This window comes from Hyla sarda, chromosome 1 (assembly GCF_029499605.1).
Source record: "Hyla sarda isolate aHylSar1 chromosome 1, aHylSar1.hap1, whole genome shotgun sequence".
NCBI classification, from domain to species: Eukaryota; Metazoa; Chordata; class Amphibia; order Anura; family Hylidae; genus Hyla; species Hyla sarda.
In genome coordinates, this window is record NC_079189.1 from 461,863,831 (window position 1) to 461,889,570 (window position 25,740).

Consider the following 25,740-nt stretch of genomic DNA (forward strand, 5'->3'; position numbering starts at 1 on the left):
GTCAGGGACCCTCACGGGATTCCCTTAAAGGGGTATTCCAGGAATTTTTTTTATTTGACTAGTCTACAGGGGCTGTAAAGTTATTGTATTTCATAATATAGTGCCTGTACCTGTGTGTGACGGTTTTCTCACAATTCTTCTGTGATTTTCACTCCAATTTTTATTTTTACCAGCATACAAAATGACTGTTGTCTCAGATTTTTTCCCAGCTTGCAATGCAGCCGAGACCTGACTTACTAGTCAGCTGATGACAGGGAGCCTGTCTGCTTCAATGGGTGGAGGGATCAATCTGCAACTAATGCAACAGCTGGAGGCACCCTGATTGAAAACTACAGGTCTGCAGCTCATTTATGTTTCAGTGGGTGGGGTGGCTGATGTGTGGGAGGGAGGAAGATGGCATTGTGGGATTTGTAGTAAAAAAAATAAAAGTCAAACAGGAAATACTAGTTCACAAAGAGCTAGCCACAGTGTTACGGTAATCTCACAACATTGCCATTTAGCCCAAAGACAAGCGCAGATCCTTCCTAAGCATGTCTATTACTGTCTGCCAGGTACGTACTAAAATCACCTTATGCTGGATAACCCCTTTAATAGAATGGGAGGCACGAACTGCCACCCCCAGAGTCAGAAATCTCTAAATTGGTACGTATTCTGGCCCTAGCAGTATCATATAGCAAGCGAACCCATGCCCTATAAACAGGTCCAAAGCGGAGGACGTTAATCGGCACCAGATATAGTGCCATTCAACCAAGTCAAAGGCCTTATATACATCAAGGCTAACTACTTAACCAGGGGAAACGTCCTCCTCTGCTGCGGAGATGTTAAGCTGCAACCTTGACATTTATATCTGTGGCCCTCCCTGGCATAAACCCAGTCTGGTCAGGGTGAACCACTGAATAAATGACCCCCTTAAGCCTGTTCGCCAGTACCTTTGCCAAAATTTTAATATCAACTTTAAGAAGGGAAATGGGACGATAAGAGTCCGGCAAAGTCGGATCCTTTCCAGGCTTGAGAAGTACTACACTAAGAGCCTCTCTCCTAGAGTCAGGCAAGGCCCTAGACTCCAAGGCCGTCGTATACAGGTAAAGCAGGATAGGAATCAATTTCTCCTCATTCACCCTGTACTAGTCCCCCACCAATCCATCTAACCCCGGAGTCTACCCAGAGGGAGGGTAAATCTTTTTTAACCTGTGACACCTCCTCAGCTGTCAAAGGGGCCTCAAGAGCGGAGACTGAAGTGAGGTCAAGGGAGTAAGGGGCAGCTCTCTCAGAAAGGACAGTATATTCTCAGGGGCCACCCTAGAGGAGGAGGAGTATAGGGAACTCCAGGGCCAATTTCCACCATGATCGCCACCACCACCTGCACAGCCACCGGTCCGGCCCCATCAGGGATCCGTTCACCGCTGCCGGCACCCAGGAGAACCAGCCATGACCACTGCCGCAGTAGACCTTCCGGAGCTCAGAGCACACCCTCAGGTAAGGATCACCGCAGGTCAGGGGTATTTTTCAGGATAAATGTACACTGGGAAGCGGGAGCTTGGCGAACACATGTCTGCTCAGCTCCCCATGCAGGCCATGCCCCGATTCTACTCCCCCTTTGATCGCGCTGCAAAGGGAGCAGATAACGTGGTTACCGATGCGCACCATTTGCCAGGTGCCAGAAGGTAAACAAGGCAAGGAGAAAAGACAGTGGCAGCCAATGCAGTAGGCATGGGTAAACGTCCATGGAAGGTAGTTAATTATCAGCCATTTTTTAATATGCCGAAAAATGCCAATTTTGGCTGAAACATTTCACCCACTAATATATCGGTGCATCCCTACTTTCTGCCAGTATGTCGATATATATACCTGTACAGCATTTATGTAATGTAACCCCTGCCTTAAAGTGTATCTGTCCTCCTAGGGACATGTCAAAATTTTGATCAGTCGGGGTCTGAGTGTTCAGACCCGGACCGATCACTGGAATGAGCTGGGAGAGAAACACACTGCTGTGCCCTTTTCTCCCCACTCTGCATCTGTGTGAAGGATAAAGTGCTGATAAAGTGTATGTCTTTCTGACATATTAAAAGATTTTTAAAACAACAGTGACCATTTAAATACCATGAATGGATAATGAATGAAAAGGATAAAGGACAGACTTACATTTTTGGTATCCAACCTAAGAGCTGTAGTCATAATTCTGCAGGTCCCTCTTGACGATAAGACATTGCAGTATGGCAGTGCTACCCAACTAAAGGCCTATTGCCTCAGTGTCAAGCAAACCCCTATGAAAATATAGAACATGACAAAGTTTAATATTTAATCTTTTAGGATCAAGAATTCACAGTGACACTGTTTCAGCACATAAAACAAATTGATGGAGGAAGAGCATCCTGGGAATACATTGGCAGATATCGGAGTCACTATAAACCTATACAGAATTTAATTTTCGGCATTCATCTGGATAGCAGTGAACCAAGGCTCATGTCACTTGGGATGGATCGGATGTTGGTTAGTAAAATTGGTGTGTGTACTTAGTCATTATCTATCTGTCTGCCAGTATGTCTGCCTAAAGCTTCTGTAAAAAATTTTCTTATAGGTGGAATATGATCTTATGAACAGCAGTAAAGACCATCTTGTAATTCAGAGTAGTGACCGTATAGACCAGAGTGCTGTTCCACAGTGTTTAGTTTGGTATCCTCCTCTTACTAAAGAAAGCTTTATTTTTGTTGCCAACAATGAGTACAAAATGAAACTTTACAACGCAACTACTAAAATGTGCAGGTAAGCATAGAATATTATCTCCCTTCCTTGCATACCTTACTGTACACACAGTATTCATGTCTGCCACTAAAGAGGATTTCCTAAAAAAAATGTAATTCAGGAAAATGTTTATTGAAACCTAGCAAATAAACAACATATACAGTATCTCACATAAGTGAGTACACCCCTTACATTTCTGTAAATATTTATTATATTTTTTCATGTGACATCACTAAAGAAATGACATTAATGTCTAAACCTTGACAACAAAAGTGAGTACACTCCTATGTGGAATTGTCTAAATTGGTTCCAAAGTATCAAAATGTTGTGTAGTTACCATTATTTTCCAGCACTGCCTAAAGCCTCTTGGGCAGGGGTCTGCAACCTTTAAGACAAAAAGAGCCAATTTGACCCGTTTCCGAAGAAAAGAAAAAAACTGGGAGCCACAAAACCATCGCGACATTTAAAACAAATATAACACTGCATATATTGATTTTTACCTTAATGCTATATATACAGGATAGGTCAGCTGTCAATCTGAAGAAAAAAAGGACTTCCACTTAACAATGTAAAATATATTTTTGCTGGGGTGGGCTTTTTTTGGGCCCAGGCCTGGGGTGGGCTTTTTTGGGGCCCAGGCCTGGGGTGGGCTTTTTTGAGGCCCAGGCCTGGGGTGGGCTTTTTTGGAGCCCAGGCCTGGGGTGGGCTGGGGAGAGGGGGGTTAATACACTGGGGAGAGGGGGGTTAATGCTGCCATGGGGTGAGGGGTAACTTAACCCCTTACCCCATGGCAGCGGCAGCGTTAACCTCTCACCCCGCAGCAGCAATAACGCTGCCGCAGCCATGGGGTGAGGGGTTAAGTTACCCCTCACCCCATGGCAGCAGTAGCGTTAACCTCTCACCCCACGGCAGCGATAACGCTGCCGCTGCCATGGGGTGAGGGGTTAAGTTACCCCTCACCCCATGGCAGCGGTAGCGTTATTCCCTCACCCCGCGGCAGCATTAACGCTGCCGCGGGGTGAGGGGTTAACGCCCCGCTGTCAAGTGAGTAATGTACTTTACATACTCACCAGCTCCTCGCGTGGCGTCTTCCTCTCCCGGCGGCGCTCCTCGACTGAGGCGCAGGCCGGCGACGTCACTGTCATGTGACGTTACATTGTCACATGACAGTGAGGATCCGCGCGGCCCCGGAAGAAGAGACTCCGCTCCGATGGCACCAGGGCAGGTAAGTAAACCGACGACGCCATGACAGATCATTCCGGGACACTGCATTGACCCGGAATGAGGGTGACCGGGACAGACTCGTGGAGCCGTGGCAAAGGAATAAATGAGCCGCATGCAGCTCCGGAGCCGCGGGTTACCGACCCCTGCTCTTGGGCATGAAGTTCACCAGAGTGTCACAAGTTGCCAATGCAGTCCTCCTTCCACTCCTTCCACATCTGGTGGTTATTAGAGCCCTTGTGATCCCCCACCTTCTGTTTGAGGGTGCCCCACAGATGCTCAATATGGTTTAGCTCTTGAGACATGCTTGGCCAGTCCATCAACTTTACCCTCAGGGAGTGGTCGTCTTGGAGGTGTGTTTATGATTATTATTATGTTTAAATACTGCACTGAAGCCCAGTCTTCCGATAGAGGTGATCATGCCTTGCTTCAGTATTTCACAGTACATGTTGGCATTTATGTTTCCCTCAATGAACTGTAGCTCCCCAATGCCAGCAGCACTCATGCAGTTCCAGACCATGACACTCCCTCCACCTTGCTTGACTGTAGGAAAGACACCCTTGTCTTTATACTTCTTGCCTGGTTGCTGCCACACACACTTGACACCATTTGAACCAAAGAAGTTTATCTTGATCTGATCGGACCACAGGACATGGTTCCAGTAATCCATGTCCTTAGTCTGCTTGTCTACTTGTGCTTCATCGTTAGAAGAGATTTCCTTCTGGTATCATAGCCATGCAGACTAATTTAATGCAGTGTGCGGCTTATGGTCTGAACACTGACAGGCTGACCCCCTAAATCTTCAACGTGTACAGTAATGCTGTCAGACAACATCTGGATATGATGCATGGCGAGGCCTGTTCTGAGAGGAACCTCTTATGTGAAACCACTGTATGGTCTTGCCCATCATGCTGCAGCTCAGTTTCAGGGTCTTGTCAATCTTCTTATAGCCTAGGCCATCTTTATGTAGAGCAACAATTCTTTTTTTCAGATTCTCATAGAGTTCTTTGCCATGAGGTGCCATGCTGAGATTCCAGTGACCAGTATTAACTCCTTAACGACCAAGGACGTATATTTACGTCCTTGGCCGGCTCCCGTGATATAACACAAGGTCACGCGGTGACCCCGCGTCATATCGGGTCAGTCCCAGCATGTATCTAAAGGCGGGACCCGGGGTTAATAGCGTGCAGCAGCGATTGCGGTGAACTCCGCGTCTAAAACGAAAGTGAAAGCTGCCCGGCTGCTCAGTGGGGCTGATCGGGGTCCTCTTACCTTTCTCCGGCGTGTCCCTTCGGCGATTGATTGCTCCAAGCCTGAGATGCAGGCTTGAGCAGTCGACCGCCGATGCTGGCAATCAGTGTATGCAATGTTATAGCCCCCTATGGGAGCTATAACACTGCAAAAAAAAAAGTGTAAAAAAAAGTTAATAAATGTGATTTAACCCTTTCCTTAATAAAAGTTCAAATCACCCCCCTTTTCCCATAAAAAAAAAACACCATGGAAATAAAAATAAATATAAACATATGTGGTATCGCCGCGTGCGTAAAGGTCAATGGCGTACGCGCAAAAAAATTCCAAAGTCCAAAATAACATATTTTTGGTCGCTTTTTAAATCATGAAAAAATGAATAAAAAGCAATCAAAAATTCCGATCAATACAAAAATGGCACTGCTAAAAACGTCAGATCACGGCACAAAAAATGAGCCCTCATACCGGCCTGTACGCAGAAAAATAAAAAAAGTTATAGGGGTCAGAAGATGACAATTTTAAACGTATACATTTTCCTGCATGTAGTTATGATTTTTTTCAGAAGTTCGACAAAATTAAACCGATAGAAGTAGGGTATCATTTTAATCGTATGGACCTACAGAATAAAGGGAAGGTGTAATTTTTACAAAAAAATGTACTGCGTAGAAACGGAAGCCCCCAAAAGTTACAAAATGATGTTTTTTCTTCAATTTTGTCGCACAATGATTTTTTTTTCCATTTCGCTGTAGATTTTTGGGTAAAATGACTAATGTCATTACAAAGTAGAATTGGTGGCACAAAAAATAAGCCATCATATGGATTTTTAGGTGCAAAATTGAAAGGGTTATGATTTTTAAAAGGTGAGGAGGAAAAAACGAAAGTGCAAAAACCGAAAAACCCTGCGTCCTTAAGGGGTTAAAGAGTGTGAGAATGATAACACAAAATTTAAGACACCTGCTTATATACACCTGAGAATTTAAAACACTAACAAGTCACATGACAGTCCTCTGTTCCCCCATAGCGCCACTACAGCTGTTCGGTCCTCCCGTCTTCTTCCGTGTGCATGGATCGTCACACGGCGCTCAGCATATCACCAGCCCCAGTGATGTCCCGCCTTGGCGTATCACCAGCCCCTTGTGACGATTTGTGCACACGGAAGAACGAAGAAGACCAGACCGGAGGACTGAACAGCTGTAGTGGCGCTAAGGGGGAACGAAGGAAGGGGAGTTAAAGTTTGTTTGTTTTTTGTTTTTGCAGCCTGGGCACAACGGAGTGGAAATTCTTTTCAATACACTACTCCTTTTTTTTTAATTATATATAATTTTATTACAAAAAAAGTTGCTAAAAAAGTTAGAAAAAAGTACAATGCACCAGGTCTACAGGACTGAAGTATATAGGGTCTTATAACTAACATTGGGCTACCCTTAGAATCCATTACATATGCAGAAACATCCCACATAAGAAGCTTTAAACTCTAACAGCCCTCCAGCTACTCCTTATATTAAAATATAGGTTTTCCCTAAAGAATCACATTACCTATACACAATTCTGTACAGTTTTTATAACCAAGCTAACAAAATGAGCTGCACTTGAGTTCACATTCTTAGCAAAAAACAAAAAGCTTCAAACACAATTTATACAGCGGCCAAAAGCATTCACTCATCATCTTCATCGTCTTCCTCCTCATCTTCGTCTTCATCTTCTTCGTCCTCATCGTCATCATCCTCAGGCTCTGGCTTCTTTTTTGATGCTGCTGGCCTACCAGGAACTTTCTTTCCGGCATCACTGTTGCCTTTTGCCCGATATGCAGCAACATCCTTCTCATATTTCTCCTTTAGTTTAGCAGCTTTCTGCTCATATGGCTGCTTGTCCTTCGGTGTCTGTTCAGCCCACATCTCTCCCAGTTTCTTTGCTGTGTCACCGATTGTCAGACCGGGACTTTCAGTCTTTATTTGAGGCCGATGCTCTGAACAGAAGAGGAAGAAGGCAGAGGGGGGACGTTTTGGTGCATTAGGATCCTTCTTCTTCTTTCCCTTCTTCTCTCCTTTTGGTGGTATGTAGTTCTTCATTTCCCTTTCATATCGGACCTTGTCACCCTTAGCCATATCTTCAAACTTGCCTTTTTCCTTGGCAGACATGGTCTTCCACCTCTCTGAGCACTTCTTGGAGAACTCTGAGAAGTTGACAGAGGAGTCCGGGTGCTTCTTCTTGTGCTCTTCCCTGCAGGTTTGCACAAAGTAGGCATAGGAGGACATCTTGCCCCGAGGCTTATTAGGATCTCCTTTACCCATGTTGTACCTGAGCTGTGATGCAGTAGAGGATGACCGCGCCGGGTGTGTTCCTGTACTCTAATGCTTTAACTGGGACGCCTACACTACTTTTGTAGTAAAGCATAAAATATGTCACACAAGTGGATAGACAAACATTTCTTACAATATAGCAGAAAAAGTTCTGAACAGGAAAGCAAAACGGAACAATAAAGACCGTACACATAAATGGAACAATAAAGACCATAACAAAATCATAGGCATAACAAAATTGCACAATATTCAAACTAACTAAATCTTGGTCACATACTGGTCAGTAAATGAACAATTGGGGGTGGGGTAGTCAACAATACACATAAAGAGTAGAAGGTAGAGATGGACAGCATCCTGCAGTGAGTTGGGGAATACATGATTTCAGCAGGGACCTGAGAGAAGCAAGTTGTCCTACTAGTCAGGTGTGTCATCTAGAAATGTATGCCTGACAACTTGAGGAGAGTTTAACCAATTTCGTTTTGTATTTGTCTGAAACACCTCTATGCAAATAAATCAGTTTCTTGAATGGTACTGACCCACCAACACATGCAGCCCATTGGGCCAGAACTCCCCGCAATCTTCTGAACGGAGCACCGCCTCTCCCCAGAAATGGAGCGTGTCGACCTCCCGCACGAAGCGGCGGCTAACACACGCCCATGTATCTTTATGGGCGTGTCTTAGCCCTCATAGAAGCCTCATGCCCCATAGAGATACATGAAGGGGGCGTGTCGTCTGCCGCTTCCTGGCAGGAAAGCCGGGATTTCCTTCAGGACATCATGGGGGATCCCAGAATTATGAGCCCCTGCAGTCTAAAACTTGTGCCCTATCCTTTGGATAAGGGATACGTTTTTTACATGATATATCTCCTTTAATGCTTATTTTATTTGATAGTTTCTACTACTTCTTTTTCACCAGCTCTAGGTGTTCCAGACATGTCCAGGTAAAACTCGAGATAAAACTTCTTGCCTCGCACACCAACAGTTAATTATTACCCTTGGCATGGATTTTTTGCCACTCAAGGTAGCATTGATCTATGGCACTTCATTAGACCATTACATGAACTAACTGAAGGCATATCTAGTGCTTGAATTTTGGCTGCTCTTTAATGTTACACTGAGTAGGTGGATGAGTAATACAGAGCATACAAAACATTCTGCCCATATCTTTTCATATTTATATTGAGTTTGTCAAATGTTTATCATAGAGGCTTCTTATTATAGAAAACAGCTTCCCTTGTTACAGATAAATGTTTGGAAGGAACTACTGTCACAGCCGCTAATGGAACAGAATGCTAATGAATTCACCCCAGCTAGCACAAGCATTGACAAACACGGGAAGGGCGTTTAGGGAACCTTGCTGATTTTTGAAGCAGCTTGAAATAATTCATTAGCGGGATAGGCTGATGTTTACTAAAAAGATTATTTCCTACAAATGTTGTATTTCAATATTGGTTTCTCTGCAGGAAACATCCTGAGTGATGTGACACAAGAATGTATTATTCCTTATAATTCTGCAATTATCACTTATAGAGAAAGAGCACAGCAATGACTTTAATACAAAATGCATTGTAATATGGATGTAAGAAAAACTATTAAAATACTGTAATATCCAAATCCACAACCCTTGCTTTCAGAGCTCTATGTAACTGGGCAGATATGCCTAGACTTTAGGAAAGTTGGGATTGTTGTTTGAGCAGTTGTTTGGACACCTACTAGGAAACCCAAGCCTAATGTAACTAAAAACGATGTTAATCTAATAATGTTTAAAGTGTCACTAAAGAAAAAACTTTTGACATGTCCTAGAGACATGAAGATTAAACAAATGTTCGAGAATCCAGTTGAATGCATTGTAGGTTTATTCCAGCAGCATATACAAAAATAAAGCAGTAACATTTCGACCTGTGAGGGTCAGACAGGCTGACAAAAACCCACACTCGTCACACAGGTCAAACATTGCTGCCTTTTCCCCCTTAAATTCTGCTGGATTTTACCTATAATACATTGAAGTAAATGCAGGAACATTTGTCAGTTTTATCTTCATGTCTGCTGGACCTGGGACCGTCTGGTTTCGTCCATGCATCCATCTCTTGTTGTTTGTAGTACGGTCCTACATTTGCATTTTTCTCTTGATAATGGGACACAGAGATAGAGAGAACACGCTAAGCACACTATCACTGACAATTAGACACACCAGTGTCAGATTAGCTAATCAAACATAAATAACCAAAATCCTCATAGAGCTAAAACTTCCATTTATTCATATCCTTAAAACTCCCATAATATTCAAAAAACTATCAAAAAATATAATTAATAGGTTCTCCTATGAGGAACACCTGTATATCCCAACGCGTTTCGCCTTGTATCTTATAATATACAGCGGTTCATCAGAGGATCACAAAAAACAAGTGAAAAAGTGTATACCGTATATACTCGAGTATAAGCCGAGTTTTTCAGCACGATTTTTCGTGCTGAAAACACCCCCCCTCTCTGCCTGTCAATCCCTTCTCAGTGGTCTTCAACCTGCGGACCTCCAGATGTTGCAAAACTACAACTCCCATCTTACCGTATATACTCGAGTATAAGCCGACCCGAATATAAGCCGAGGCCCCTAATTTCACCCCAAAAACCCAGGAAAAGTTATTGACTCGACTATAAGCCTAGGGTGGGAAATACATCATCCCCCCATCTCATCATCCAGACCCCCGTCATCATCCCCCCCTTCATCATTACCACCTGTCAATCCCTTCATCAGTGGTCTTCAACCTGGAGACCTCCAGATGTTGCAAAACTACAACTCCCAGCATGCCCAGACAGCCATTGGCTGTCCGAGCATGCTGGGAGTTGTAGTTTTGAAACCTCTGGAGGTCCGCAGGTTGAAGACCACTGCAGCCTTCGTCATCATCCAGACCCCCCAACCTAGTTTTCCACTCACCTCCCCTCGGTGGGAAGGAAGGGTGAGCTGGTCCGGGCAATCTATGCTGCAGGGACCGTCCGGTGGGGAGGGTTAGTTGTTGTGGGCTGTCCATTTTCATCAGGGGGGGGGGGCCCTCTTCTCCGCGCTCCGGGCCTGCCCCGGACTAGTGACGTTGCCGTGACGACGACACACAGGGGCGTTCATTCGCAGCCTGCGCACGAATGTCCCTGTGCGTCGTCGTCAAGGCAACGTCACTAGTCCGGGGCAGGCGCGGAGAAGAGGGCCCCCGCCAGTGAAAATGGACAGCACGCAACGACTAACCCTCCCCACCGGATGGTCCCTGCAGCATAGATGGCCCGGACCAGCTCACCCTTCCTTCCCACCGAGGGGAGGTGAGTAGAAAACTAAAGGGGGGTGGGGGTCTGGATGATGATGAAGGCCGCAGTGATCTTCAACCTACGGACCTCCAGAGGTTTCAAAACTACAACTCCCAGCATGCCCGGACAGCCGAGTCAATAACTTTTCCTGGGTTTTTGGGGTGAAATTAGGGGCCTCGGCTTATATTCGGGTCAGCTTATACTCGAGTATATACAGTGTGTGTGTGTGTGTGTGTATATGCATATGGATTGGGGAATAATCTTACAAGATGGCACAACAATGTTGTAGAGTATAACATATAACACAGATACAGCCAAATAAGTACATTATATGCAGGCGTAAGAGGTTAGTGTTAGAGATGAGCAAACTTACAGTAAATTAGATTTGTCACGAACTTCTCGGCTCGGCAGTTGATGACTTATCCTACGTAAATTAGTTCAGCCTTCAGGTGCTTCGGTGGGCTGGAAAAGGTGGATACATTCCTAGGAAAGAGTCTCCTAGGACTGTATCCACCTTTTCCAGCCCACCGGAGCACCTTAAAGCTGAAATCATTTATGCAGGAAAAGTTATCAACTGCCGAGCCGAGAAGTTCGTGACGAATCGAATTTACTGTAAGTTCGGTCATCTCTAGTTAGTGTAGCATAGATATGCACATGACATTGAGTCTTCAGTAGATCACATAGAAGCAGACAAATAGCTGGACAGATTACTTGTAGCGTCTTTAGAGTTGCCAGTCCTTCAGGCAGTGATATGCCAGAATAAGAGATCAAAAGAGGATTCACTGATAGATGAGCATCTTCATATGGGTCAAATAGGCAAAATCCCTTTACATGCTCAAAGGTACCAGATGCAACCGAGTTTCCTCAGGGGGACATATGGATAGTCTAAGACCACACAGATTAAATAACTCCTATTCCCAGTATTCAGAAGGCTAAATAGTGCAAAACTTTGCATACAGCCAGTCCACAGCAAGCTGTCACTAGCAGGATACTGATCCCCAATCCGGCATTACAGAGATAACATGTTCCACGGCTGCCAATCCACGCCGCAGACCATGCTAAGCACCCACTTCTCCTGGCTCGTTCTCATGATTGGTCGGGGTCTGAACACCCAGACACTGACCGATCAAAACTTTAATATGTCTCTATGACATATCAGAAGTTTTTTTTTTTTTTTTTTTTTTTTGCTGACAGTGCCATTTAACAATATAAATACATCTCAAGGAGACATCTCATGTTCAGGTATCTTCTTCAAATGACAGCTTATTTATTTTTGAAATGATCCATAGGCTTTTCAGCAGAGCTTCCATCATGTTTTAATGTGTCAGTTTTTCTGTTTCTTACCTTCAGAAAGACTCTCTTGGGGCCAACATTTGGTTCTCCGATAAGAAAAATGGAAGTGTTTCCTTCTTCTAGTCAGGATTCAGGAAAAGGCTACCTGGCATATATTACAGATGACAAGGTATGTAGGGTGACATATTTTGGATGCGGTAGTTGTAACCAGCCACATTTTCTCTGTAGTATTATATGGCAGCCATAAAAATGTATGGCTGTCCATATTTTGCCATTCCTGGATAACCCCTTCAAGCAGAGCTGATTTTTCCATAAACAGCACCAAACCTTTCCTCAGGTTGTGAGTATTATTAAAACTTTTCAGCATTCAATTCAATGGAACTAAACTGCAATACCGCAGACAACCTGAAGACAGGGGCGGTGCTTTGTTTTTCGAATACTAGATCTCTAGAATACTAGATCTCTTTAAATCTGCCAGAGCAGGAGGCACTGCTTGTAAGTGGCTAAGAGTGGGGTACCACACTAAGGAACTCCTTTTATGATATCCATATTCCCTAATAGGACACATGAAGACGGCAACCCCTTTGAATACAAATACAATCCATTAGAATATGTCTCTTCACTATTTATGCACAATTATTTAAAAATGAAGTTGATATTTTCTCATTAATGGATGTAATAATAGTTCTTTAACATTTGTTAACTGATAAACTGTAATAAAAAATTGCTGAGACATATTAAAACTTTTTGGAAATAAGGCAGGGGCTAAGCTGACTAGTGATGTATGGGTTAACAAAATGGATTCAGTAAAAAGTCTTTTGCAACAGACAAATTCCATACACAAATGCGATCCCAGATTTGAAGTTGTTAACTAACAATACAGTTAATTATTAAAAGGGTTGATTCAAGCAGCTGGGACCCCATTGATGCTGAGAACAAATATATCCAAGTCCTATCCACGTGTGCTCTCATTTAGTCTTTAGCTCTCGTTCTCATTCCGTTCTTATTTTGTCTTCAGTTCCTGTGTATTTCATGGGTAGGATGGATGCTTAATGGTTCTGTAAAAATGCTGACGGAGATCTGCTCTTTCTCGATATCATAGAAGGGCCCAACTGACACATCTCATGTGGTTGAATGACAAAGTAACTTGAACATCTAGTCTATGCATTTAAAAATTTGTTGTATCTGTTTGTTAAATGTATCTGTTTAGGTAGGACTTCAAATTCTACCAGTTGATGGCAACCCTCACAAAACAATGGCTCTCATTTGTCATCCGGATGGCGTAGCTAATATTGTTTGTTCAAGTGATGGTCAGTATGTGTTTACTGCTGGAGGAAAAGACTGTACAGTAATAATGTGGAAAACCAATGTACAGTAAGTACAAATACACTTACTAAAGCCACATTAAAGGGTTATTGTTATTGTTATTGATGGTCTATAATAATACCTCTTTAACCCATTTATTTTTTAACACTCTCTGTGTCTTGTATTAGTGTATAACTTATGATTATTACTCTTTACATTTTTATTAATTTATACAAATAACTTTTCAGATGTGTTAGCCTGTATTAAAAAAAACAACAAATAAACAGAGGAAATATGGCACTTAAAGGGGTACTACGCCCCTAGACATCTTATCCCCTATCCAAAGGATAGGAGATAAGATGTCAGATCGCCGCGGTGCCGCTGCTGGGGAGCCCCCGGATCTCCGCTGCGGCACTGCGCTATTATTACAGCACAGAGCGAGATCGCTCTGCACGTAATGACGGGTAATACAGAGGCCGGAGCATTGTTACGTCACGGCTCCGCCCCTCGTGACGTCACGGCCCGCCCCTTTCAATACAAGTCTATCGGAGGGGGCGTGGCGGTCGTCACACCCCCTGCCATAGACTTGCATTAAGGGGACGGGCCGTGGTCACGAGGGGCGGAGCCATGACGTCACGCTGCTCCATCCCCTGCTTCGCCCGTCATTACGCACAGAGCGAACTCGTTCTGTGCTGTAATGATAGCAGGGTGCCACAGCGGGGATCCCGGGGCTCCCCAGCAGCGGGACCACTGCGATCTGACATCTTATCCCTTATCCTTTGGATAGGGGATAAGATGTCTAGGGGCGGAGTACCCCTTTAACCTTTAGGGACTTGTTATAATCAAATTATTTTTCTGATGGTAAATAGCTCTGTGCCCCATTGTTAAAGGGAATGTTCCATCTATTTCACTTTAGTTTCATTAAATATTAAACTGTGAAAGAGAATTCTGCAGGAAGTGATGGAGTACAGCCCCTCCCTAAGAGAGCTGGGAGACTGAAAGAGGGGCTGCATATAGCACAATATCTGCATTGGTCTACCTTTGATACGTCTCCACACCTAAAATAGAGCTATCAATATAATTTCTATGCCCGCCTCTGCTATCCCTTCCCCAGTCTACACACCAAAACTGAGAAGTGATCTGTTGAGAACTACAGTGTAGAAAGCTGCGTTGGGACCCAACCCAAAATGTGCGGGCAGTCAGACACTATGTCTGCGGGTCCCGCAAATCCCGCACCAGCCTCCATATAACCCGAAATGAGTCAGTGACCCTCCCAGTACAGTCTACTCCCCTTGAGGCTACCGCCCCCTGCCATTTTGTGGAGCCTGCTTAGCTCAGCCTGCCCTGGAGGATCATGTACCTGTACTGTACTCTCTCCATCTTCTCTTACCAGCCCGGTAGGTCAGAGAGCTACCACCAATGTTCACACACAGAGACACAACAAACAAAGTGCGCTGTGCTCGTGCTGCGGCCTCTGCACTGCTATGCACATGGGGGTAAGTGCACTGCAGAGCATTGCACCCTAGTGTCTTCTACAGAGCCTAGGGTGCAATGCTCTGCAGTCTGCACATACCCCCCACCTGTATAGAAATGTACATACACACACACTGCTATACTTATGGGGGGGTATGTGCAGGCTGCAGAGCTTTGCACCCTAGGGTCTTCTACAGACACTGGTGTGCAATGCTCTGCAGTCTGCACATACGCCCCATGTGTATAGCAGTGTGTATGTACATTCCTAAACAGGTGGGGGGGTGTGCAGCAAAGCATTGCACCCTAGTCTGTACTACAGACTAGTATGCAATGCTCTGCACAAAACAGGAATGTATGCACATACACACACACTGCTATACACATGGTGGGGGGGTATGTGCAGACTGCAGAGCTTTGCACCCTAGGGTCTTCTACCCTATGGGAGCTATAAGAAAAAGTAAAAAGTGTAAAAAAAAAATTTTTACCCCTTACCTAATAAAAGCTTGAATCCCCCTATGCTTTCCCATTTTTTTTATTGCCGTGTGCATAAATGTCTGAACTGTTAATTAAATTACACGGTCAATGATGTAAAGTCCAAATTTGCGCATTTTTATATGCCATTTTTATATGCCATAAAAAATAAATAATAAAAAGCAATCAAAAAGTCCCATCAAAACAAAAATGGCACCAATAAAAACTACAGACCACGGTGCAAAAAATGAGCCCTCATACATCCCTGTATACGGGAAAATAAAAGTTATAGGGGTCAAAAGAGGACCATTTTAAGCATACTAATTTTGGTGCAAGTAGTTATAATTTTTTAAAGTAGTAAAATAAAATAAAACCTATATAAATTGGGGATCCTTGTAACCATACGGACCTCTTGAATAAATATAAGGTGTAATTTTACCGAAAACTGCACTGAGTAGAAATGAAAGCCCCCAAAAGTTACAAAATGGCATTTTTTATTTCAGTTTCACCCCACAAATAAATTTAAGTGGGGAGTATGTGCAGAGCATTGCACCCTAGTTTCTGTACATCCTATGATAGCGGGAGGGGGCAGGATTGGACAAACATTTTAGCGGGAGCGAGCGGGATTGGACACTAATGTTGTGGGAGCGGGAGTGGAGCAAACAGCCAACGGGAACGGGTGGGATTGGTCAAAAAAATCATCGGGAGCGGATTGAAAAACCAGTCCAGCGCAGGGCTCTACTACAGTGGCTAATCTAGTGGCTAGTGGTGAAAAAGCATTAGTTTAAGATTTTTATTAATGTGAATAGTAACATAAAAAAAACTGCCAAAAATAAGCAAAATGTTAAATATAGAATCCTAAAAACCTTCATTGTCTAACTATTCATGTCCTTTAATTGCGCAACCTAATCATAGAATAATATTTAAAGAATCTAATAAAAATACAGATGCTGAGATATCTTGCTGATTTTTATATTTGTGTTGCAGATCTTTAGAAGCTGTTGCTTCACTTGGAGGAGAAGATCTAATTCCATTCTATGGAATGTTACCAAACGGAAGAGATGGAGCATTATTTAAGGTTGGTTGGCGTTCGGACTATGACTAAATGGGGGCCTAGATTGATTTGACAAATTTTAAAGCTGTCATTTAAAAGAGAACCCCAAAAAAAAACAAGAGATATGCTTTTGCATACAGTATGCCTGAGGATTAACCCCTTAACGACAATGGACATAAATGTACGTCATGGTGATGTGGTACTTAACACACCATGACGTACATTTACCCGCCGACATGATCGCGAGCACCGAAGCGGTGCTTGCGTCGTGCCCGGCAGGTCCCGGCTGCTATCAGCAGCCAGGGACCCGCTGGTAATGGCGGACATCCGCGATCGCGCAGATGTCCGCCATTAACCCCTCCGATGCTGTGATCAATACAGATCACGGCATCTGCAGCAGTGCTTTGCACGGATGATCGGATCACCCGCAGCGCTGCCGCGGGGATCCGATCATCCAGCATGGCGGCCGGAGGTCCGCTCACCTGGCTCCGGCTGTCTCCCGGGGTCTTCTGCTCTGGTCTGAGATCGAGCAGACCAGAGCAGAAGATCACCGATAATACTGACATAGCACTGCACAGTATTAGCAATCAACTGATTGCAATGAATTGTCCCCTATGGGGACATAAAAAAAAAGTAAAAAAAAAAAGTAAAAAAAAAGTTAAAAAAATGTCAAATAAAAAAGTAAAAAAATATACGGAAAAATTAGAAAGTTATAGGTAGTCAAAATAGGGCAATTTCAAACAAACTAATTTTGTTAAAATGGTTTGAGATTTTTTTTTAAGCAGTACAATTATAGAAAAGAATATAATCATGGGTATCATTTTAATCGTATTGACCTTCAGAATAAAGAAAACATGTCATTTTTACCGGAAAGTGTACAGCGTGAAAACAAAACCTTCCAAAATTTGCTAAATTGCGATTTCTCTATCGGCTCCATTGGGGGACACAGACCGTGGTGTATGCTGCTGTCTCTAGGAGGTGTGTGACACTATGGCAACAAAAAACAGTTGGCTCCTCCCAGCAGGATATACCCGCCTTCAGGCTCTGAGCTAATCAGTTTAAGCTTAGTGTCTGAGGAGGTGGATATGGTCTGGACTGCTCCAGACCAGGTATTCTGTTTTTTTGTTTTCCTAGTTAGGGACGTGTTAGTTTTTTATTCCTTGGGTGGTACCTCATGGGTCCAGGTCCCCCTATTTACCTGCTCGCCTCACTCGCGCATAGCAGCCAGGCGTGATGCAGGTAACTAAAGCTGACTGAAGACTTCACTGAAGACTCCTTTAGGTAAGTTCTTCTGACTGAGGTAAGCACTTTCCCCCCTTTTTTCTCCATAGGTACGGACTCGCAACCTCTGGAGACACCCTGTTTTGGCCCACCTACACTTTATGGGCTAGCCTATGCAAGGGCTGTACTTGGGGGGAGCAGTGGCACCTGAGGGGGCATTTTTTATGGGGCACTACACTTATGTGTGTGTGTGTGCTTGGTGCACTTCACTTATATGTGTGTGTGTGTGTGCTTGTGCTACCATGTCAGCGCCTTATATACGGCTGTCAGCCGCGGTGCTGTATCGGGCCGGACGCTCTCAGCGCCGGTTTACTTTCGTTTTGTCGGCAGCGCCTTATATGCGGTAGTAGCCGCGGCGCTGCCGTGAGCCGGGCGCTTCATCGCCGACTTACTTTCTCTTTCACTGGCAGTCAGGTGCGGCCGTCAGGTACGCTCGGGACAAGGAGCGGGCGCCATGACAGTTCTTTAAGGCCATCTATAGCTCCGCCCACAGGGCTAGGAGCTCTCAGAGGCACGAAGCAGCCTCCAATCAGCGCCGTGGGCGTGATTTTCAGTTAGAAGGGGTCAGTTAGTGAGTGCCTTGCTTCAGGCACGCCCCTCTCTTCCTATTGGCTGGCCTGTTCACTCTCTTTCTAGGTGCTCAGAGCGAGTTATCCTCACTGCAGCTGACAGGGGACACAGACTAGGGTGAGAAAGTTCCTATCTCCTTTTTTTCTTTCTACATCATGTCTGTATCCAGAGCTGTTCCTTCCTCTGAACAGAAACCTGGAACTTCCGTGACTTACTATCTCTGTAAGCACTGTAATACGAAGATGTCTGGCTCTGCTGAGCCAACTTGCCCTGCCTGCTCCACTGCTCCCCCAGACCCCCTGGTACCCCCTGATGTCCCTTCGGTCATGGTGGGTTCAGCCACTCCTCCAGCCTGGGTTTCTTCCCTGTCCCAGTATATGGCTGACTTGACCCAAGTCTCCCGTTCGGTGGCTGAGGCCTCCTGGTAAGTGGTGTCCGCCTTGAAGGGGTCTTCCCTGCGCAGGACCTCTGGAAGGGCCCGTTCCTCATCTCCACATACTTCACGTTCTCACAAGCGTCCTAGGGGTGCCTCGTCTGACTCTGACAGCGCCCACCCTTTTGGGATTTTCCTTGGTTCTCTGTCCGAGGGTGTGTTCAGTTATGTTTTTTCTTCTGGTTCTCAGACAGTTTGGGGTTTTTCTTGACCTGTTAGTCTCCTCCTATTGCTCTGGAACTTAAACTGATTAGCTCAGAGCCTGAAGGTGGGTATATCCTGCTGGGAGGAGCCAACTGTTTTTGTTTCCATAGTGTCACACACCTCCTAGAGACAGCAGCATACACCACGGTCTGTGTCCCCTAATGGATCCTTCGAGAAAGAGATTTTACGGTAAGTGTTAAAAAATCTCCTTTTTCTTTTCAATTTTCCCTCATAAATAATATTTGTTTGGTTGCGCCGTACATTTTATGGTAAAATAAGTGATGTAATTACAAAGTACAATTGGTGACGCAAAAAACAAGCCCTCATATGGGTCTGTGGACGGAAATATAAGAGAGTTATGATTTTTAGAAGGCGAGGAGGAAAAAACGAAAATGCAAAAATAAAATTGGTCTGGTCCTTAAGGCCAAAATGGGCCTGGTCCTTAAGGGGTTAAACAGTGTTTTCATGATAACAAGTTCTCTTTAACTACTACTGTTGCTGTACACTGCCATTTTCTCATGTTGTTTTCTTTCTCTTCAGGAGCTGGAAGATTACTTTTACTATGCACAACTGCGTAACCAGGGTATTGATACAATGGAGACCAGACAAGTTTCGACTCATATTCCCTTGAAAGAAGTTCCTTTCGTCATGCGAGCACTGGGATACTATCCAACAGAGCAAGAGGTTATTAAATATACCAAAAATGTAGACCTCTAGAAATGTTTGTTCGTTCATATTAGAAATAATTTGGAATTAAAATAAGTTATTATTTAAAGTATAAACAAAATATTACAAAATTATATTTTTGTATTTGTGATATATATGGAAACACAAAAATGAAGTTAACCTCTACCTTTGTAGCAAGAATAATTAGTATATTAACTGCAATATGAACAGCACTAGTAGCATCCATGTGTTAGGTGATTATTCATGTGTAATATATATAATATATATATATATATATATATATATATATATATATATATATATACTGTCAGAAAGTGAAACAGATTTGTAAATTACTTCTATTAAAAAAATCTTTCACTACTTTTGAGATGCTGAAGTTGAGTTGTTTTTTTGGGTGCTCTCTGATGATACGTGTCTCGGGAACCACCCAGTTTAGAAGCAAATCCCCATAGCAAACGACTTCTACTCTGTGCAGTTCCCGAGACAAGCAGAGATGTCAGCAGAGAGCACTGTTGCCAGACAGAAAATAACAACTCAACTTTAGCAGCAGATAATTATTGAAAGGATTAAGATTTTTAAATAGAAGTAATTTACAAATCTGTTTAACTTTCTGGAGCCAGTTGATATAAAAAAAAAGTTTTTTTCCTGGAATACCCCTTTAATTTCTATGCAAATTCAAGGCTGTGACCACTAAATCATATACCCTTCTTTGTCCCAACAACAACCCTTGATCAGATAATCTCTGTTGGTTGGGTTTCAGAAATTAAATGGCATCTGAGTCAGACTTGCCCAAGTGAGAATCACTCCCTGTGATCATCTATGCATTCTAGCTCATACAGGGATGTTTGCTTCTCCGCTTACAAACAATTCAGGGTACTATCAGTAGCTCAGGAGTGATGTATCAGATAGTTCCATTTTCTGTGGAATTCATGTAAGGAGAAAAATATGAAAAAAAGATAAATCAATATAAAGCATAATCCTTTACTACATATATACTGTATTTTACATTTGATAAAAAATGTAGGAGTGTATTACAAAAAATAGAATAAAAAATAAGACAATGGCTGAGATATTAAATTTACTGTATGGTTATCTTTTTTAGGTGGAAAATATGCTGAATGAAGTGAAATTTAGTGAATATGTAAATACTGGACGGCAAGTCACGCACATTAACCTGGGTGACTTCATAAAGCTTTACATCAATCACAGACCTGCCTTTGGATTAAGTTTGCAAGAGCTACAACAAGCTTTTCAAGTTCTTGGTTTCACTAAGGAGAACGGGGAGCAGGCTATAAACAGAGGACACTTATTGCAGCTGCTACAGACAAGAGGTGAGTAAGTATGACAAGCCTGGTTATGTTACATACACATGCATTTATCATGGAATGTTTTCTTTCTTTATCTAACTGTAGTATAGAGTCTGATGCAAGAAGAATACACCCATAATATTAAAAAACTGTGAAAGGTTAAGAGTATAACATTGATTATCTCAGGGCTTCAACTTTTTATATGTGAGCCTTACTAGCCAATCCGTGGCACTGCCAGGACATTTACCAGCAAACTAATACCACTGTGCCCATTACTCCCCTTAAAGGAGAACTCCAGAATACAGATATTGTCCTCCATACTGCTGCCAGTAAAAAAAAAAAAAATAGCTACATACCTTCCTTTGCTCCCCCGGTGCCTTCGGTAACCCACTAGTGCCGGGGCCGAAAACGTCACACTGCCGCTCAGCCTATCGCCGGCCGAGTCGGGACTTCGCTGCGGCCGGTGATTGGCTGAGTGCAGTATAACTCGCCGACCACAGGCAACCAGGAAGAGGATCGCGGCGGAGACCGGAGTGAGTTACCGGAGGCACCGGGGGAGTAAAGGAAGGTATGTAGCTATTTATTTTTTTTACTGCCGGCAGTATGGAGGACAATTTTTGTATTCTGGAGTTCTCCTTTAATACCAAAAAAATACCACTGTGTGCAGTGCACATTATTCCCACTAGCAGAATTAAGCAGCACAGTAAGGCTGTTCAGAATTCCGCTGCAGCAGAGTCCAATTAATTTCAACCAAATTTTGCTGCACTGTGCATGTGGCAGATGTTTCTGCTGCAGAAATCCTGATTCCGGCATCTGCAGAAACATTGAACCCGTTCAATGTTTCTGCAGATTCCGCTTGAAAATGCATTGATGTCTAAGAAGACGGCGCATTTTTTTTTCAAAAATAGTATTAGTAAAGGAGTTTTTAATTTGGCTTTTTTTATTGCCTGCATTTTTCTCGTCTTAAAGGGGTACTCCGGTGCTAAGACTTCTTATCCCCTATCCTTTGGATAGGGGATAAGATGCCTGATCGCGGGGGTCCCTTTGGATAGGGGATAAGATGTCTTAGCACCAGAGTCTTTAAGTCATCATATGACTTAAAGATTTCTATTAAAGAATTTGTGAAAAACCACCATATCCAGAGCATGCTGTGATTTAAAAAAAAAAAACTGCATGTGGCAAGTATGGTGTTTTTTTTTTGGCCTTTTTATTTTTTATTCTGCTTGGATTTTGTTTGCTCCCATTGATCTCAATGGTATGTATGGTATGTTTAACTAGCTTGTCATTGCTAACATTTTGCATACAGGAGAACATATGACAGAAGAAGAACTTGCAGATTATCTCAGCACCTTGTTAGGGCTAAACCCAGAAGGAGGAAGTTCTGAATTGGGAAGCTCCTACAGTACAGGTAAGTAAAAATGGAAGCATGATAATATAATATAATATATTTGCTGCATAATAGGTTTCTCGCATTTAAAATATAATAACACATAGGAAACCATGCTCGGAAATATGATGAATGTTTGAAGCGTATATGAAGCATCTCTGGTGTTTAAACACAGTTTCTAGCCAATCACATTTTTTGTGCTCTTTTATACTCATGTTCTTTTCAGTCAGAGAGACTGAACCACATACATCTGTAACATAATTATAAGTCACAATAGAGAGCATTAAAGAAGTGGCTCCTTCTGTGATGGATTTAGTGCTACTACATGTTACATGGTCGCCCACTCAGTGGAATGGGTACCATATGGACTGCCCACAGCTTTCTTCATGAATACCAGGACGATCACTGTGGGTTATAGCAGCTAGGCACGTGGTGATCAGGTGATTGTGGTTTACTTTTCAGAAGAAATTGTCTAGGATTAAAAAAATTCAACTTAGATATTTGCATATCTATACAGAGACAGATATAATGCATCTAATATACATTTATTATGTTTTTTTGACGCTCTGTGCTAATGCGACAAGGTGCAAAGCTTTATGAAAAACATGTGTGGCTTTATGGGAAGTTGTCATAAAAAGTCAATAAAGAGGTGATACCAAATTTATCAAACAGCTTATGTCAGTGTTTCTCAAGCAAGGTCCTCAAGACCCCCCCCCCCCCCATCCCACCCAACAGGTCATATTTTCTGGATTTCCTTAGTCTTTCACAAGTGATATAATTCTGGTCAGTGAATCATGCATCACCACAGTTATATCACCTGTTAAAGACTGAGGAAATCCTGAAAACATGACCTGTCGGGGGGTCTTGAGGACCGCGCTTGAGAAACACTGGCTTAAGCCACTGTGATAAATATGGCACAACCTTAAACTATCTAGGTTAAGTTCACAATAAATCTGGGCCACCCTGAACAATGTTTTGGATGCTGAGCCATCATGTCACCGTGGTCCCATAAATTCCCTTTCAGATTCCTTCCTCTATTCACCATTTCTTTAAACCCTTCTATATTTTCAGTGGCTTTAGGCCTCGTCCACACTGCTGAAGTTTAGCCTGCGGAATTCCGCTTGCATCAGAGTCCAATTATTTTCAATGGGACTCTGCTTCTCTGTGCACACTGAGGAATTCTGAGGTGGCAATGTTCACACGGTCCTTCTGCCAAATACTTTGGTGGTGCCCGCTCCAGACAAAATCAGAGATTTAGCAGTGTGCAGGAGGCCTTATGAGGAACAAAAATTTAGCTACTGCAATTCCTCTTTAATTGTATGGCATATCTATTGGAACTGTCAGATGTATAACCCAATTAAAATTAATAAAATCAACTATATGTATTTTAAAAGCATAAATGGGAAAAACGCCAACTAGCATAGGGGTTATCCAGCCCTAAAAAATTATTTTTAGGTGAGAAATAATAAAAAAAACATGCCATATTTACCTACCTCTCTCGACTGTAGTTGCCAACATCTTCCAGTCCCTGTCACTCAGTGGTGTGGTTCCTGAGAAGCATCAACCCTGCAGTAATGCTGAATCAGCCAATCACTGGCCACAGCAGTGACCCACCTCATTGACAACCATTGACTGGCTGAGTGGGCATTTGCTGCAGGGTTGACGCATTACAGGAACCAAGAAGTATCAGTTTGTGACGAGGACAGAGAGATGTTTAAACAGCAGCTCTAGGGGATTGGGGTAGGTGAGTATGGTCTGTTTTTTTAATTCTCTTTCATCTTAACATCCTTTTTGAATTATTGTATCTTTTTTTTCTGGGGCTGGACGACCTCTTTGAAGGGGTATACCGGCCATAGACATCTTATGAGATGTCTGATCACAGGAGTCCTGCCGCTGAGACTTTTGATTTGGATAGGGGATAAGTTGTCTATGGCCGGAATACTCCTTTAATTGTGTCACCAAAAATACAGAAAAATGGTTATAGCTAAATTATTTCTGATTGCAGTAACAGCAAAACTTACAAGGGCATTTACCCTTGGCAAAATAAACGAGCCCCCCTCCACAAAGTTGTAGCCATGGATAAATATGTAAAGCTCTGAAAGAATTTGTATCTCTATTTCCCAGAATATTTTGACTTTATTGAAGTTGCAAAGCAGTGCTAAATCATGGGATTAAGTGATGATTAGGAATTTGTCGCTCGGCAAACAAAACATTCTGCTGATGCATTAAATGTGTTGACCCAATATTTATTGTCATTTCATGTGATTGAACTACTCTGCATATTCCCTCTTTTCAGTTGTTGTAATTTATATTTATTTTGAAAAGATTTTATATGTATATGAACATAAAACTTACAACACACCTTAAGCCAAAAAAAATGCGCTCAAACACAGTGAAGGAAAAAATGATTTGATCCCCTGTTGATTTTGTACATTTTACCTATTGACAGAGAAATGATCAGTCTATAATTTTAATGTAGGTTTATTTTAACAGATACAGAAACAGAACAACAACAAAAAATTCAGAAAATGCATTTCAAATTAGGTCTCAATTGATTAGCATTTTACAAGCTGAGATTAGGAGCACTCTCTTAAAGGGGTTATCCTTCATAAGGTGATTTTAGTATGTAGCTGGCAGGCAGTAATGGACATGCTTAGGAAGGATCTGCGCTTGTCTTGGGCCTAAATGGCTATGTCATGAGATTACCATAACACTGTGGCTAGCTTTTTGTGAACTGATATTTCCTGTTTGACTTTTCTATTTTTGACTACAAATCCCACAATTCTATTTTCCTCCCTCCCACACATCAGCAACCCCACCCATTGAAACATGAATGAGCTGCACCCATCAAAAGACCTGTGGTTTTCAATCAGGTGCATTAGTTGCAGATTGATCTCTCTCACACCAAGCAATCGCTCCACCCATTGAAGCAGACATTGAAGCTCCCTGTCATCAGCTGAATAGTGAGTCAGGTCTCGGCCGTATTGCAAGCTGGGAAAAATCTGAGACCACAGTCATTTTGTATGCTTCTAAAAATAAATATTGGGGTGAAAAATCACAGAAGAATTGTGAGAAAACCATCACACACAGGTACAGACACTATATTATGAACTACACTAACTTTACAGCCCCTGTAGCACAGTCAAATAAAAAAAATTCCTGGAATACCCCTTTAACCCCTTAAGGACGCAGGACGTAAATGTACGTCCTGGTGAGGTGGTACTTAACGCACCAGGACGTACATTTACGTCCTAAGCATAACCGCGGGCATCGGAGCGATGCCCGTGTCATGCGCGGCTGATCCCGGCTGCTAATCGCAGCCAGGGACCCGCCGGCAATGGCCGACGCCCGCGATCTCGCGGGCGTCCGCCATTAACCCCTCAGGTGCCGGGATCAATACAGATCCCGGCATCTGCGGCAGTTCGCGATTTGAATGAACGATCGGATCGGGGATCCGATCATTCATAACGCCGC

General features: G+C 43.1%; 3 protein-coding genes across 4 annotated transcripts in view; 1 reads left to right on the plus strand and 2 right to left on the minus strand.

Annotated features, from left to right (window-relative positions):
* The window catches only part of HPD (4-hydroxyphenylpyruvate dioxygenase), a 183,333-nt gene that overhangs the window by 153,603 nt on the left and 3,990 nt on the right, over positions 1-25,740 (minus strand). The gene's annotated exons all lie outside the window — the stretch shown is intronic.
* CFAP251 (cilia and flagella associated protein 251) overlaps positions 1-25,740 on the plus strand; it is a 69,990-nt gene that overhangs the window by 37,793 nt on the left and 6,457 nt on the right. For both annotated transcript variants that reach the window (XM_056534933.1, XM_056534943.1), the window contains exons 14-21: positions 2,311-2,490; positions 2,579-2,763; positions 12,152-12,263; positions 13,305-13,468; positions 16,331-16,421; positions 19,426-19,569; positions 20,675-20,903; positions 22,186-22,287. In XM_056534933.1, coding sequence (XP_056390908.1) covers positions 2,311-2,490; positions 2,579-2,763; positions 12,152-12,263; positions 13,305-13,468; positions 16,331-16,421; positions 19,426-19,569; positions 20,675-20,903; positions 22,186-22,287 — 1,207 coding nt within the window. The remainder of the gene's footprint in view (positions 1-2,310; positions 2,491-2,578; positions 2,764-12,151; positions 12,264-13,304; positions 13,469-16,330; positions 16,422-19,425; positions 19,570-20,674; positions 20,904-22,185; positions 22,288-25,740) is intronic.
* Positions 6,512-7,577, minus strand: LOC130284618 (high mobility group protein B2). Its single transcript, XM_056535129.1, has one exon. It carries the CDS (start codon positions 7,500-7,502, stop codon positions 6,867-6,869), a length of 636 nt encoding a protein of 211 aa, XP_056391104.1. The 5' UTR covers positions 7,503-7,577; the 3' UTR covers positions 6,512-6,866.